The sequence below is a fragment of the Cygnus olor genome, chromosome 25 (genome assembly GCF_009769625.2).
Source record: "Cygnus olor isolate bCygOlo1 chromosome 25, bCygOlo1.pri.v2, whole genome shotgun sequence".
Taxonomy (NCBI): Eukaryota; Metazoa; Chordata; class Aves; order Anseriformes; family Anatidae; genus Cygnus; species Cygnus olor.
Genome location: NC_049193.1, coordinates 3,091,935 through 3,106,047, shown reverse-complemented (window position 1 = coordinate 3,106,047; position 14,113 = coordinate 3,091,935). Strand labels below are relative to the sequence as shown.

Genomic DNA, 14,113 nt, shown 5'->3' with positions numbered 1-14,113 from the left:
CGATCCGGGTCGGACCGGGCGGGGCGGGGCGGGGCGGGGCGGCGGATCCCAACCCCCCCCCCTCCCCTCCCCCAGCCGCTTCCGGGTTCCTGTCCCCCCCCCCTCCCCCCCCATCCCCATCCCCCCCCCCCGGCCCCCGACCCGGCTCGGCCCGGCCCGGTTCGGTTCCCCAGCGCCCCTGGCCCGGCCCGGCTCGGCCCGGCTCGGCCGCGGGCCCGGCGGCGGGAGGCGCCCAGGATGCCCGAGGAGCGCGGGTGAGTGGGGGGGGGGGGTGGGGGGGGGTGGGGGGGGTAAGGTGGGGGGCCAGGGCGGAACCCCCGGGAGGGAACATCCCGGGACAGCCCCCCCGGTACCACCCCATCCCCGGTGCAGCCCCCCTGGGACTGCCCCCCCGGGACAGCATCCCCGGGGCAGCATCCCGGGTACCGCCCAATCCCCGGTACAGCCCCCCCCGGGACAACCCCCCGGGATAGCATTCCCGGTACAGCCCCCCCGGTACCACCCCATCCCCGGTACACCCCCCCCCGGGACAACCCCCCGGGATAGCATCCCCGGTACGGCCCCCCCGGTACCACCCCATCCCCGGTACAGCCCCCCTGGTGCAGCCTCCATCCCCAGTACAGCCACCCCCCCGCCCCCCCAGGTAGAGCCCCCCCCGGGACAGCTCCCCCCGGTACAGACCCCCCGGCACCACCACACCCCGGGTACAGCCCTCCCAGTATCACCCCACCCCCGACACAGCCCGCCCCCCCCCCCCCGACTGGCCTCCCTGGGGGCAGGGAGGGGCATCGGGGGGTGGTGTTGGGGTATCTGGGCTGGGATCTACCCCCCCTCACCCCCCCAGTGGAGCCACCAAAGCATGAGCAGCCCCCCCCCCCGAGAGACCCCCAAACTTCGGGGGGGATTTAACCCCTTTCTGACCGCCCTGTAACAACTGGCCTCATTACCTCCCCCCCCCAAAATGCTCCCCCCCCCCCCCCCCGGTCCCTGACTGCCCCCTGCGCCCCCAGCCCTGCCCCACCATGTCGGTCTCCAAGCTGCAGGACGCGGAGGATGAGGTTTTCGGTGAGTCCCTGGGGGGGCTGGGGGGGGGCAGCACCCGGGGGGGGGTGCTGACCTTGCTGCCCCCTCTCTGCACCCTCTTGGTGTTCTGGTGGTGATGGGGTCACCTTTTTTAGGGGGGGGGGGGGTCACCTGTGGGGTTGGACACGGGGACAGCAGGGACACGTGTGGGGGGCGTGCAGGGACGTGCTTGTGGGCAGGGGGGGCACGGGGACGGGGGGACACGGGGACACAGGGACATGTATAGGGCACACAGACACATGGGCCTGGGGACACGCACAGGACCACCTGGATGAGGACACGGGGACACGCATGGGGCACACGGCATGGGGACAACCAGGGGACACTGCCCTGAGCCACCCGCCCCCCGGGTTGGGGCACAGCGGAGCGGGTGGTGGCACTTGGCCCCTCGGATATGGGGTGGCCCCATGCAGGCTGTGTCCCCAAGCGGGGCCAGGCCTGGGTGACGGGGACGCTCTGTCCCCAGGGACACCCCGCAGCTCCGCTCCCTGCTCCGGGCACCTCTGAACACTTCTCTCTGTCCCTCTGTCCCCGTCCCACCCCGCTGGGGTGCCCCCTGTCCCCGTGTCCCCAACGCTCCCCTCTCCCCCTGCCCTCTCCTCCGGGATCCTGCCGGTCCCGTGCTTCCCCTGCCCTGTCCCCGTGTCCCGTTGTCCCTCTGTCCCCTCTCTGTCCCCGGGCTGGCCTTCTCTTCCTGACCACCCGTCTGTCTGTCCCTGTCTGTCTGTCCCTCTGCTGCTCTGCCACCCCCCCTTCTGTCCTTCCCCATCCCTCCCTCCTCAATCGCCCTGTCCCTCCCCACCCATCTGTTCACCCACCTGTCTTGTCCCTACCTGTCCGTCCGTCTGTCCATCCCCATCTTCCCTGATCCTACACGTCCATCTGTCCCTCCCTCCCTCTCTCCCATCTTCTTGTACCCGTCTGTCTGTCTGTCCATCCATCCATCCCCTTCTTCCTTTCCCTACCTCTCCATCTGTCCCTACCTGTCTGTCTGTCCATCTCCATCTTCCTTTCCCTACCCCTCCCTCTGTCCCTATCTCCTGTCTGTCTGTTCATCCATCCCCATCTTCCTTTCCCTACCCCTACCCGTCCCTATCCCCTGTCCGTCCGTCTTTCCGTCCGTCTCCCTCCCACCTCCTCACCCCCACCCATCCCTTTGTCCACCCCTCTCCCTGTCCGTGTCCATCCCTCCATCCCCATCCCCTTTCCCCCACCTATCCCTATCCGTGCCCCCCACCCATCCCATCTCCCCATCTATCTCCCCATCCGTCTGTCCATCCGTCTGTCCGTCCGTCTGTCTCTCTCTGCCCCGGTCTCTCTTTCACCCCCAGATTTTACCGCTGTGGTTCCAGAGACGCCGCGCCTGGACAGCAGCTTGCAGAAGGCTCGAGCCCGGCTCCTAGCCAAGGGCCGCCGGCACCGACCCTCCCGCTCCCGCCTGCGAGACAGCGCCAGCTCCACCGAGGGCGAGGAGGGGCTCGACGCGGCGGTGAGACCCCTGGGGAGAGCACCCGGGGGGGGGGGGGGGGGGGGGGCGAGGGGATGGGGGGCACACCAGACCCCCTGGGAGGAATTTGGGGAAGGGGTGGAGGGGGAGGAACAAGCAGGGGACAACCCCGGCGGGGGGATTTGGACAGCCCCCAGAGGGCGAGGACGAGGGGGGGCACAGGGATTTGACACCCCCGTGCCATGTGCCCCCCCCCCCCTCCGCCCCCCTCCCCAGGGAGCCGAGGGCAGCCCCGTGGCCCCCGGCTGCTCGCCCCCCGCCGCGCCGCCGCTCTCGGCCCCTTCGCCCTTCTCCCGCGGCGCCGAGTTCTCCTTCGAGGCGGGGGCGGTGAGGAGGGCGCTGGGGGAGTCCCCCCCGGCCCCCTCGCCCCCCCTCAGCCGCTACCGGCCCCTCACCAACACCTCGTCCCAGGAGGGGCTGGCGGGCACCCCCTCGCCCAAATCCTGCCACAGCTCTGACAGCTCGCCCGGCTTCGCCCGCCGTGACGCACGGCCCCAGCGGCACAGCGAAGGTGAGCCCCCCCCCCTTCAAATCCCCCCCCCTTCAAGTCCCCCCCCCCCCCCAAAGGCGACCCCAGGCAGGGGGTGCTGGGTGACACCCCCGTCCTCATCCCGCAGACGACAGCAGAGACATGAGCCCCCCCGAGCCAGCCAGCCCCACCGTGGGGCTGGATAAGAAGACGCGGAGGAAGTTCTTGGATTTGGGGTGAGCCCCAGTCCTGGGGGGGCAGTGGGTGGGGAGGGGTGGACGCAGGACAGACAGGTGGACAGGGGGGTGAGGGGCAAGGGAAAGGTAGGGGGATAGATGGAGAGGGGCCTGGAGGGACAGGAAGGTGAAGGGGTCTCCGTAGAGACTGGCGGATGGACAGAGAGTTCTGTGAAGATGATGGGTGGATGAGGCTGAAGATGGGAGGGTTTTCTGAAGGTGGATGGATGATGGGATGGACAGATGGACAGACAGATGGATGGATGGATGGAAGGAGGGCTCCCTGAAGATGGATGGATGGATGGGTTCCCTGAAGATGGATGGATGGATGCTGGGATGGATGGAAGCTGGGACGGATGGAAGGATGGTTTCCTGAAGACAGATGGAAGAAGGGTTCCCTGAAGATGGATGGATGGATGGATGGGATGGAGGGTTCGTTGAAGACGGATGGATGGATGGATGGTGGAATGGACGGAAGGATGGTTTCCTGAAGATGGATGGATAGATGCTGGGATGGGATGGATGGATGGATGGGATAGATGGATGGAGGGTTCCCTGCATATGGATGGATGGAGACAGAGGGAGTGAGGGCTGGGGGGGAGCACGGCCACCAGGGCACCCATCTCTCCACCCCACTCCCCCCGCACAGGGTGACCCTCCGCCGGGCGTCCTCCAGCAAGAGCCGCAAGGAGAAGGGCAGCAACCGCCTGTCCATGGGCAGCAGGTGGGGGTCCCCTCCCTGGCATGGGGGGCTGCTGAGCCCCCTGCAGCGGGCAGGGGCGGCCCCGGGGTCCTAACACATGGCTCTGTCCCCAGGGAGGCATCGGAGGGCCCCGGCCGCCCCTCGGGGTCCCCCTTCCTGCCCTTCTCCTGGTTCTCGGACAGTGCCAGGGGCTCGGCCTCCCCCAGCTCCGCATCGCCCGCTGGCTCCCCCCGGAACGAGGGGCTCAGCCCTGCCAAATCCGCCTCCCAGGTCAGTGCCCGGGGGTCTCCAACCCCCCTGTTGGGGCAGATGGGCATGGGGGGGAGCACGGGAGTCCTATAGGACCAGGATGCTGTAGGGAAGGTCAGTGCTTCTATGGGTGAGATCACTATAGGGGAAGAGGTCAAAGCCCTTTTGGGTTTGGGTAGCTACAGGGACAAAGCCCCATAGGGTCAAGATAACTATAGGGGAGGGGGTCAAATCTATAGGGTTGTGTGGCTACAGACAAGGGGATCAAAGCCCCATAAGGGGCTTTCTATGATTTTCTATCATAATGATAGAAGAGTGGCTCAAAGCCCTACAGAATCAAGAAAGTTATGGGGGGAGTCAAAGCTTCATAAAGTCAAGCTAACTCTAGGGGAGGGGATCAAAACCCTGTAGAGTCAAAACAGTTTTGGGGGGAGGATGAGAGACCCATAGGGTTGGGTAGCTGTAGGGAGGGGGATCAAAGCCCAGTAGGGTCAAGATAGCTATTAGGGTGTCAAAGCCCTATAGGGTCTGGTAGCCACCTAGGGTGTCAGAGCCCTGTGGGGAGGACAAGAAGGGGGCCGGGGGGGCTGCAGGCTGCTCTGGGGGCACCAGCCCTCGCTCCTCCCGCTGCCCCAGGACTCAACGCTGAGCGACGACTCCCCGCCGCCCAGCTCCAGCCCGCGCCTGCCCGGCCCTGCCGCCACCAAGTGCTCCTACCCCTACCACACGCTGTCGCAGTCCTCGGATGAGGTGAGACCCCCAGGGTGCAGGGTGGGGGGCATGAGGTTGGCGTCGTGCGTCCCTCGCTAACGCCTGTCTCCTGCCCCCAGTTCCTGGACGAGCCCCTCGGTGCTGCCGCGGGCTGGACGTGCCGGCAGGTTGGGCAGTGGCTGGAGAGCCTCAACCTGGAGCAGTACGTGGAAGAGTTCTCGGCCCACGGTGTCGATGGCCCCCGGCTCCTGCACCTCGATGGCGCCAAGCTCAAGGTAGGGGGGGACTGGGGGTGACAATCTCTGTCCCTGGGTGGGGGTCTGCTGGGGCGCAGGGCGTTCTAGGTGCCCCCGTGGGCTCAGGCACAGGGCAAAGAGGGTCTAGGTATCCCAACAGGGTGCTCCAAGGGGCAGGAACTTTGTGTGTTCTAGGTACCCTAACTGCCATGCCAGAGGATAACAGGCTCTAGGTAACCCAACAGGAGGCTCAATGGGGCAGGAGGTCTGGGCGGGTTCTAGATCCCCCAATGGGGAACGTTTGGTTGGGTTCCAAGTACCCCATTGGACAGCTCTGCAGGGTAGGAGGTCTAGCCGGGTTCTAGATCCCCCAATAGGGCACATTTGGGTGGGTTCCAAGTACCCCAACAGGCTGCACTGTGGGGTAGGAGGTCTGGGTGGGTTCTAGGTATCGCAATGGCCTCATCAAAGGACAACAGGCTCTAGGTAACCCAACAGGCCACTCCATGGGACAGATGTGAGTAGGTTCTACATCTACCAATGTGCTTATCAAGGGACAACAGGTTCTACTTACCCCAATACACTGCTCCACAGGGCAGGGGGAGACTCCAGGTAGCCCAACACACTGAGTTCTAGGTCCCCATGGGGCTGGTGCATAGCCTGGGGGGGTTCAGGCACCCCAAGACCTGGGGTGGGGGGCTGTGTGGGCCCCCTGGCAGCAGCCGGTGTGCCGGCAGGCGCTGGGGGTGGGCAGCTCTCAGGACCGCGCCGTGCTCAAGAGGAAGCTGAAGGAGCTGAGCCTGGCCGTGGAGAAGGAGCGCAAGGCCCAGGAGAAGGCAGAGAAGCAGCGGGAGAAGCAGAAGAAGAAGGACCAGGAGCAGCGGCGGAGCTAGGGGGGGGCCGGGAGCGCCCCCACATCCCCCTCCCCTGCCCACTGCCCTCCCTGGGGGGCGCCTGGCCCCGGACACGCGGCGGTGGCGAAGGGACCGCAGTGCCAGGCTGAGACGGGCACGGAGCAGCACACGTGTCCCCCCTCTGCGTGTCCCCCCCCCCCCACCTGCACCCCATGGGCACAGACTGGGTCCCACCCCCAGGCCCCTATTCCGGATGCAAACAGCACATTGGACCCCCCCTCCAAACCTCATACCCCCTCCCCAACCCTGGCTGCCCCCCACCCCAAGGGGTCCAAGGTGTGTGGGGGGTCACAGCTGCCCCCCCAAATCCACCCCGGTATGGTGTGGCACCAGCTGAGGACAGTGCATGGCCTGACCCCCCCGGACACACGCACCCCCAGTCAGGGTGCAGTAAGCGAATGCTGACCCCCACCCCTCCCACCCCCAGCCCCCCCAGGTAAAAGCCTCCTAGCACGGGGGCACCCCAGGAAATAAAAGGGTATCAAGGGCCAGTGCAAACCAGTGCGAGCCTGACTGGGATGTGGGGGACCAGGCGGGGAGGGGTTGGCTGTGCTGGCAGGGGGACACGGACATGGAACATGGCTCCAGCCCCCAAACCTGTCTCTTGCTCCCTAAGTGCCACCACCGTCCCCAAGTCCCCAGGTGCCACCAGGCAGCAGCCTCTTCCCAAGCCCAAGGGGTAAACTGAGGCACGGAGCAGGAAAAGGGACTGCCATGGAGGGGGGAACATGAAGTGGGGGGGGGTCCCAGGGCCCCAAAAAGCCACCACAGGCGCTCAGTCAACATCCGATTTACTGACAGCATGGGGAGGAGGAGGGGGGACAGATTCCCAAGCAGGTCAGAGCATGCCTGGGAGGGGGGAAACCCTATGGGGGGTGGGCAACCCTATGTGGGGGGGGGGGGCAACCCTATGGGGTGCACGGGGTGTGGGGGGGTACACATGGGGGTGAGGACAGCTCAGTAGTGCAATGCCAGGGACGGCACAGGGAGCTGGGGGGGGTGCTCTGACCCGCTCCCCCCACCCTGTAATGGCTGGGGGGGGGGGCAGCAAAGTGCTACTGGTCATACTGGGAGGGTGGGGGGCAGTCCCTCGCTGCCCCCATGGGGTTGTGCCCTCCCTGGGATGGGGGTGCTGGGGGTGGCCAACCCCCAGCCCCATACCTAAGTGTCACCAAGGCTGGGGGGGGTCCCAGCGGAGCCCCCCCCCCGCCTAGGGCACTCGGTAGGTGGAGGTGTTCTTGGGCTCGGTGCTGGGCACGCACCAGTCCCCGGCCTCCTGGCTGGCCTGGTAGTGCCGCCACGCCGACTTGTTGTACACCGGCAGCCGCTCCACCGAGTCCGTGGACAGAGCCTGTGGGGACAGCTGGGGGATGGGGAACGGCCCCGAGCCACTCCCCGAAACCCTGGGACCCCCCCACTTTCCCCCCCGGGAGAAGGGGATGGGGAAAGACCTCACCTTTAGGTAGATGACGGCGTCGGTGCCGAAGCCCTCCATGGAGAAGAGCTGCAGGTCCCCCTGGAAGTACTTGGCGTAGAGGCGGGAGATGGGCAGCCCGTAGCCAAAGCCGGCCTGGGGTTTGGGGGGGTTATGGGGTCGGCACCCCAGGGAGCCCCCAAATCTCCCCACGCCACCCCAAGTAGCGCTACGCGCACCCACCAGCGTCCATGTGGCACCTCCAGGCACTACCATGCCACCCAAAAACATCCCCGTGCCAACCCCAAGTGTCCCCATGTCACCCCCAAGCACCTCCAAATGTCCCCATGCCATTCCAGGTACCCGAAAATGTCCCCATGTCAACCCCAAGTGTCCCCATGTCACCCCAAGCACTTTCAAATGTCCCCGTGCCATTCTAGGCACCCCACAATTTCCCCATGTTAACCCCAAATGTCCCCATGCCGCCTAAAGCACCCCAAAACATCCCCGTGCTCCTCCAGGTACCCAAAAATGTCCTCACACCAACCCATACCTCACCATACCACCCCCAAAATATCCCTATACCAACCTGAAATGTCCCCATGTTACAGCCGAGCACCCCAAAGTGCCCCCCTACCAACCTAAACCTGCTCATTCCACCCCAGGCACCCCCTAAATGTCCCTGTGCTAACCCTGAGCACCCCTACGTGTCCCCACACCAACCCCAAGCCCCCCACACCACCCCCAAACGTCCCCATCCCCCCAAACCCCCTCCAACACCCCCCAAGTGCCCCCAAATGCCCCCGTGCTGCCTCCAAGCACCCCCAAACATCCCCATGCCACCCCCCCCCGCGCCACCCCAAATGTCACCATGTTACTTGCAACCCCCCCATGCTGCCCCTAAACCCCCCACGCCCCCCCAGACTCCCTCCAACAACCCCCCAAGCGCCCCCAAATGCCCCCGTGTCACCCCCCAAGCACCCCCAAACAACCCCACACTACCCCCAAACGTCCCCAAAACCACCCCAAACCCCCCCGTACCCCCTCCCAGCACCGCACCGGGACCCCGCGGCACGTACCAGGGGGGCACCTACCAGGGGTGCCCCCCCGGTGCCCAGCTGCGGGGTGGGAGCGGTGGAGTACATGTAGCTGAAGAGCCGCTCGATCTTGCGCAGGGGGACGCCCATGCCGCGGTCACTCATCTGCAGGAGGGGACAGGGGGGTGTCAGGGGGTGGCAGACGCCCCCCCATGTCCCCCAGGGGGGCCGGTCACCCACCTTGATGGAGAGGTCCTCCTGGCCCAGGGCCACCATCACCCTGATGGCCGGTAGCCGCGGGCTGTTCTCGTGGCTCTCCACGGTGGCTCGCATGGCGTTCTGGGGGCAAGGAGTTTTAGGGACCCCACAAAATGTCCCCCCCACCCTCCCCAGTCATTGGGGTCCGCAGCGTTACCTTGAAGAGCTCGAAGAGCATGTGGTAGAGATGCGAGGGGACGTAGACGATGCTGATGGGCTGCTGGGGGCTGCTCGCTGCGGGGCACAGCACCGTCGGTGGCCTCCCCAGCCCCGAACGAGCCTCCCGAGATCCTCCCTCGCCCCCGACCCCATAGCGGGGACCCCCCCCCGAGCCTCACCGTTCACCTCCTCGATCTCGAGGTCGGGCGAGGCCATGTAGTACTTGTCGCACAGCAGCTTGGCCATGTTGTAGGCATCTGCAAGGGGGGGGTGAGGAGGAAGGGTCAGCATGCCCGGCACCAAGGCTTTGGGGCCCCCCTTTTCCCCACCCCCCAAAATATTTTGCATTTTTAGGGACCCCACAATCTGCTGGGGTGACCCCAAAACACAGAGGCACCCCTTGGCTGAGGCTTGCCCAGCTCATGACGCAGACAGCTCCCGGACTGGAAGCTCCCGGAGCAAGGAGAAGATCAGGAGGACTTTAAAGGACTGAACCCACCCCCCCCCCCAAATCCCCTCCCTGATGCCGTGCCCCCCCTGTCGGGGTGGGAGCCGACCCCCCCGGCCCCACAGACCTCTCACCACGTTGGCCACGCTGCAGTGAGGGTCGATGCTCCCGATGTGCTTGGGGTGCGCCGGGTTGGTGCTGCCGTCAAAGAGCAGCGCTGGGGAGGTGCGGGGGGGAGGTGTTAGCGCTGGGGACCCCCATACAACCCCACCAAGACCCCCAGATCGGTGCCCCCCCACCCCCAGCTGTGCCCAAGGCCGGGTTTTGGGTCCCTCACGACCCCTTGTGGTGGGTGACATGGGGACAGGGATGGGCGCAGGGGCAGGGTGGACACACAGGGGACAGGGACGTGTGCAGGGGGGGGACGTGGGGTAGCCGAGGTGTGCAGACACTGGGGATGATGGGGACACCTTGGGCTGGTGGGGACACCTGGGGACAATAGGGACACCCAGAGCAGGAGCAGGATCCTCGGGACTGCTGGGGACACCAGGGACAAGGTGATGCTGAGGACACAAGCAGGATGCCCAGGGCTGGTGGGGACGCTCGGGGCAGGGGTCGCACCGGGGGTGACAGGGGACACCCAGGGCTGGCAGCGTGCCCAGGACAGGACAGGGACACCCAGAGCTGATGGGGACAATGGGGGCAGGAGCAGGACACTTGGGACTGATGGTGGGATGATTGGGACTGATTATGGGATGCTCGGGACCGCTGATGGGATGCTCAAGGCAGGGTGAGACCGGCGGCGCTCGGGGCACCGAGGGGACCCCGGGGGTGGCGGTGGGGACCCGGGGGTGGCAGTGGGGACCCAGAGGGTGGCGGTGGGGACCCGGCAGGACCCTCACTGTGCTGGTTGATGAGCATGCGGATGGAGATGCGGCTCAGGTAGAAGCGGTCGAGGAAGTACTGGATGTTCTGGTTGGACACGGGGTCGTCCCCGTAGGCGTCCTTGTACTCGATGACGCCCTGCGCCATGGTGGGCACCACGTCGTTGTGCCGGTTGCGGATGGTGACCAGGGCGTCGGTGAACCTGCCGGGGACAGGGAGGGGGGGACAGGGCTGGGGCACCCGGTCCGGGCACAGCCATGATCCAGGCCGGGTTTTCCCAGGGATGGGAGGCACCGGGGAAAACCCGACGTGGAATCCGGTGGCGGCCCCGGAGGCAGCTGTGCCAGAGGTGACAAGGGGAGGGGACACCGGGGCTGTCACCCCACACTTACTGCCCCAGGGTGGCCTGGTCCTCGGGGTCCCTGTCGTGGAACTCCATGATGTCCAGCAGGCTCTGCACGTACCTGGGGAAGGAACCGGTCACCCCCCAGCACCCCCCCAAATTGGGGGCACCGGGGGTCCCCACTGCAGGGCGAGGGGCTCAGCACCCCCCCGGAGCGCACGCTGCCCCACGAAGCCACCCTGGGTGGTGGGGGGGGCATGCTTGTCCCATAGCATGGTGGCCCTGGGGATGGTGGGGACACAGCCCTGGGGTGGTTGTGAGGGTCGTAGCGATGTGTCCCCCCCCCTACGCATGTGCTTTGGGAGAGGAGCCGGGCCTGATCCTGCCACCCCCCCACCCCAAAGCTCGCAGGGCTGGCACGGGGACGCCGAGGACGCAAACAGCTCGTCACGTGGCCGCGCTGGGAGAAGGTTCAAGCTGCCACCAGCTGGCAGGGGGACGTGGCCCTTAAAGGGACACCCAGAGCCTGCCCCGCACCCCCAGGGACATGCCACCCCCCCCCCCCGCCCCGGCCACCAGGGCTGGCTTGGTCCTTTCAGGGGGCAGGAGGCTGCGGCGGGACTGGGGACCCCCCGCCCCGTGCTGGCAGCAGGTGGCGTGTCCCCAAGCTGGCCAGCAGCCCTTGTCACCAAAGGGCGAGAGCTGAGTGCTGCCCCGTGGGACGCCCGTGTCCTGTCCTCGTCCCCGTGCCACCCCCCTGCCCCCCCCAGCAGCGCCCTCTGGATCTGCTGGGGACGAGAGCTGGTGGCAGCGGGACCAGTGTTGGCACTCAGGCAGGTGGTGGCACCGGGATCCCTCCGGGTGACAGCAGTGGGAGCTTGGGGACAGTGGTGGGACCTGGGGTGACAATGGTGGGAGCCTGGGGACAATGGTGGGACCTGTGGTGGGACCCATGGTGACAATGGTGGGACCCACGGTGGCACTCAGGCAGGTGGTGGCAGTGGGATCCCTCTGGGTGACAGCGGTGGGACCTCGGTGACATTGGTGGGACCTGGGGTGACAATGGTGGGAGCTCAGGCACAATAGTGGGACCCACGGTGACAACAGTAGGACCCGTGGTGACAATGGCAGGAGCTAGGGGATAATGGTGGGACCTGTGGCGGTAGCAGTGGTGGGACCCATGGTGACAACGGTGGGACCCACAGTGGCAGTGCTGGGACCTGTGGTGGCACCCAGGCAGGTGATGGCAGTGGGACCCCTCTGGGTGACGATGGTGGGACCTTGGTGACAATGCTTGGAGCTTGGTGACAATGATTGGAGCTTGGTGACAATAGTAGGACCCATGGTCGCACCCACGCTAGCAGCAGTAGGACCCGTGGTGGCACCCCCGGTGACGGCGGTGGGACGCCCACCAGCACGGTGACAGCGGGGGGACCTCCCCGCGATGCCAGCAGGCTGGGTGGTGGCAGGGGGTGGCAGGGGGGGTGGTGTCCCCCCCCCCCCGGGGGTGTCCCCGCTCACCAGCTCTGCACCAGCTGCACGGAGGGGGTGCGCAGGACGCGGTCGGGCAGCAGGTTGATCTCCTTCATGATGTTGGAGAGGCGGACGGGCAGCTCCTGCCGCAGGAAGGCGAAGGAGGTCTTCTCGCAGGCATTGCTGGAGCCTGGGAGGGGGGGGGGCGGGGGGGTGAGCCCCAGTGGACCCCCCCAACAAGCCCCACGGTGGGCTTCACCCCCTCCGTCAGCAGGAACTGGGGGGACTGGAGCAGGTCCCTGATTTTATTTCAAGGAAGACCCTAAAGGGGTTGAGGGCACCGGGACGGGGCAGGGCTCAGCAGGCTGGGCGGCCAGTACGGACCAGTATGACCAGTATAGAGCAGGCTGGGGCTGGAAGCGCCTTGTCCCGTGTCTGGGAGGGTTCGCCCAGTGGTGGCACTAGTGTCCCCAGGTGGCTGTGTCCCCAACCAGGAGGTGGCACAAAGCCTGGTGGGGACACAGAGGGGTCCATGAAGGGGGGGGGAAAACATCCTGGGGAAAGGGGGGGGGACCATGGGATGGGGCTGAAGCCCAGGGGGACCTGGAGGGGGACAAAGCAGAACCAGAGGACCCCAGGGTGCAGCCACCAGCTACAGGAGGGACGAGGCGGGGGGGACGCAAATAAATATAGCCCTGACATTAACCGTGCGGGGGGGGGGGGCAGAGGGTGACAGAGACACAGAGACAGGTGGAGCCACCCTGCTTCCCTGGGGAGCATCACGGGGGGGGGGGACACCATGGCATCCCCTGGGGAGCTGGGGATGGCGGGAGAGGATCCCCCAGGGCCTGGTGTGTACCCGGGGGGGGGGGTGGGGGGGGGCAGGACAAGGAAGGGCTGGAATCGTGGGGGGGGGCTTTAACTAGGGGGGGTTGGGGGTGGGTCACAGGGGGCAGGACCCCCCCCCAGGTGGGGGCACATCAGGACAGCATTTTCCCAGCCCAGCTTCTTACCCGGGGGGGTATTTCCCAGGAGCGGGGGGGAATTCTTACTATCCTAGATGAGGGTGCACGCAGGGACACCCCCCCCCCCCCCCCCCCCCCCCCAAAAATAACAACCGGACACCCTAGCACCGGGAGGAGAGGGGGAGAGGGCACGTTTTCCCGTACCCTAACACTACGGGGGTCCCTCTCCAGGGGCAGCCCCCCCGGCCCGGCTATCTCCTACCCTATGGGGGTGCTCCCCGGGGGGGGGTGGTAACTAAGGGGTGGGCGGTTACTGCGGGAGGTGGGGGGAGGCGGGAGGCGGGACACCGGGTGTTTACCGGGGAGGGGAGAACAGAGCCGGCTATTTTCGGGGGGGGGGGTTCCGGTACTGCCCGGTCCGGAGGTACACCGGGGGGGGGGGGGGGGCAACAACGGAGAGAGGGGGACAAAAGGGGGGGAGGGGGGGGCACCCGCCGGGGGGGTATTTACCGAAGTCCAGGAACTGCTTCATGGAGAGCGGCGAGGGCGAGAACTTGCTGAAGTGCTCGATGTACGTGGGCACCCCGGCCAGGGCCGCCCGCTTCCGCAGGCACCGCAGCAGCCGCATGGCGCCCCCCCCGCCGCCCCCGGCCCCGGCCCCGCCGCGCCCCCGCCCCGCGGCCCCGCGCCCGCGCCCCCCGTTCCCGCGCCACGCCCCCGCGCCACGCCCCCTGCCCCGCCCACCGGTCACGGCCCGCCCGCCGCCAATCAGCGCCCGCCGTCCCGCCGGACCCGCCCCCTCCGCGGGGTTAGGCGCGCCACGCCCTCTGGCCACGCCCCCCCCATGGTCGTTAACCCCTTCGCGGCCGGAGCCGTGCCGGGTTTTAACCCCTTGGGTGCCGGCGTGCACCATGCTGCCCTGTGCAGCGCTCTGAGTGCCCTGCCCACGCATAACCCCAACCGGGGGGAGCCCCACCCAGTAACTCCAACCAGAGGGACCCCCCCCCCATAACCCCAACCGGG

At 67.0% G+C, this 14,113-nt stretch overlaps 2 protein-coding genes across 6 annotated transcripts; one reads left to right on the top strand and one right to left on the bottom strand.

Moving 5' to 3' along the window:
* Window positions 1-121: 121 nt before the first annotated feature.
* SAMD14 (sterile alpha motif domain containing 14) lies at window positions 122-6,589 on the top strand. 4 transcript variants are annotated; one of them, XM_040536851.1, is made up of 10 exons: window positions 122-254; window positions 1,011-1,065; window positions 2,436-2,572; window positions 3,002-3,101; window positions 3,208-3,295; window positions 3,945-4,019; window positions 4,112-4,268; window positions 4,884-4,997; window positions 5,078-5,233; window positions 5,932-6,589. In XM_040536851.1, exons 2-10 carry the CDS (start codon window positions 1,023-1,025, stop codon window positions 6,085-6,087), a joined length of 1,026 nt encoding a protein of 341 aa, XP_040392785.1. In that variant the 5' UTR covers window positions 122-254; window positions 1,011-1,022; the 3' UTR covers window positions 6,088-6,589. The 4 variants fall into 4 exon arrangements, with proteins under 4 accessions (XP_040392785.1, XP_040392783.1, XP_040392784.1 ...); XM_040536849.1 differs by having other exon boundaries at window positions 2,807-3,101; XM_040536850.1 differs by having other exon boundaries at window positions 2,415-2,572.
* Window positions 6,590-6,882: 293 nt separating this feature from the next.
* On the bottom strand, window positions 6,883-13,759 carry PDK2 (pyruvate dehydrogenase kinase 2). 2 transcript variants are annotated; one of them, XM_040536852.1, is made up of 11 exons: window positions 13,601-13,759; window positions 12,174-12,315; window positions 10,702-10,773; window positions 10,327-10,511; window positions 9,552-9,641; window positions 9,156-9,233; window positions 8,975-9,051; window positions 8,800-8,898; window positions 8,602-8,724; window positions 7,565-7,678; window positions 6,883-7,459 (listed from the first exon to the last, which is right to left on the bottom strand). In XM_040536852.1, exons 1-11 carry the CDS (start codon window positions 13,716-13,718, stop codon window positions 7,319-7,321), a joined length of 1,239 nt encoding a protein of 412 aa, XP_040392786.1. In that variant the 5' UTR covers window positions 13,719-13,759; the 3' UTR covers window positions 6,883-7,318. The 2 variants fall into 2 exon arrangements, with proteins under 2 accessions (XP_040392786.1, XP_040392787.1); XM_040536853.1 differs by having other exon boundaries at window positions 8,617-8,724.
* Between the last annotated feature and the right edge of the window lie 354 nt (window positions 13,760-14,113).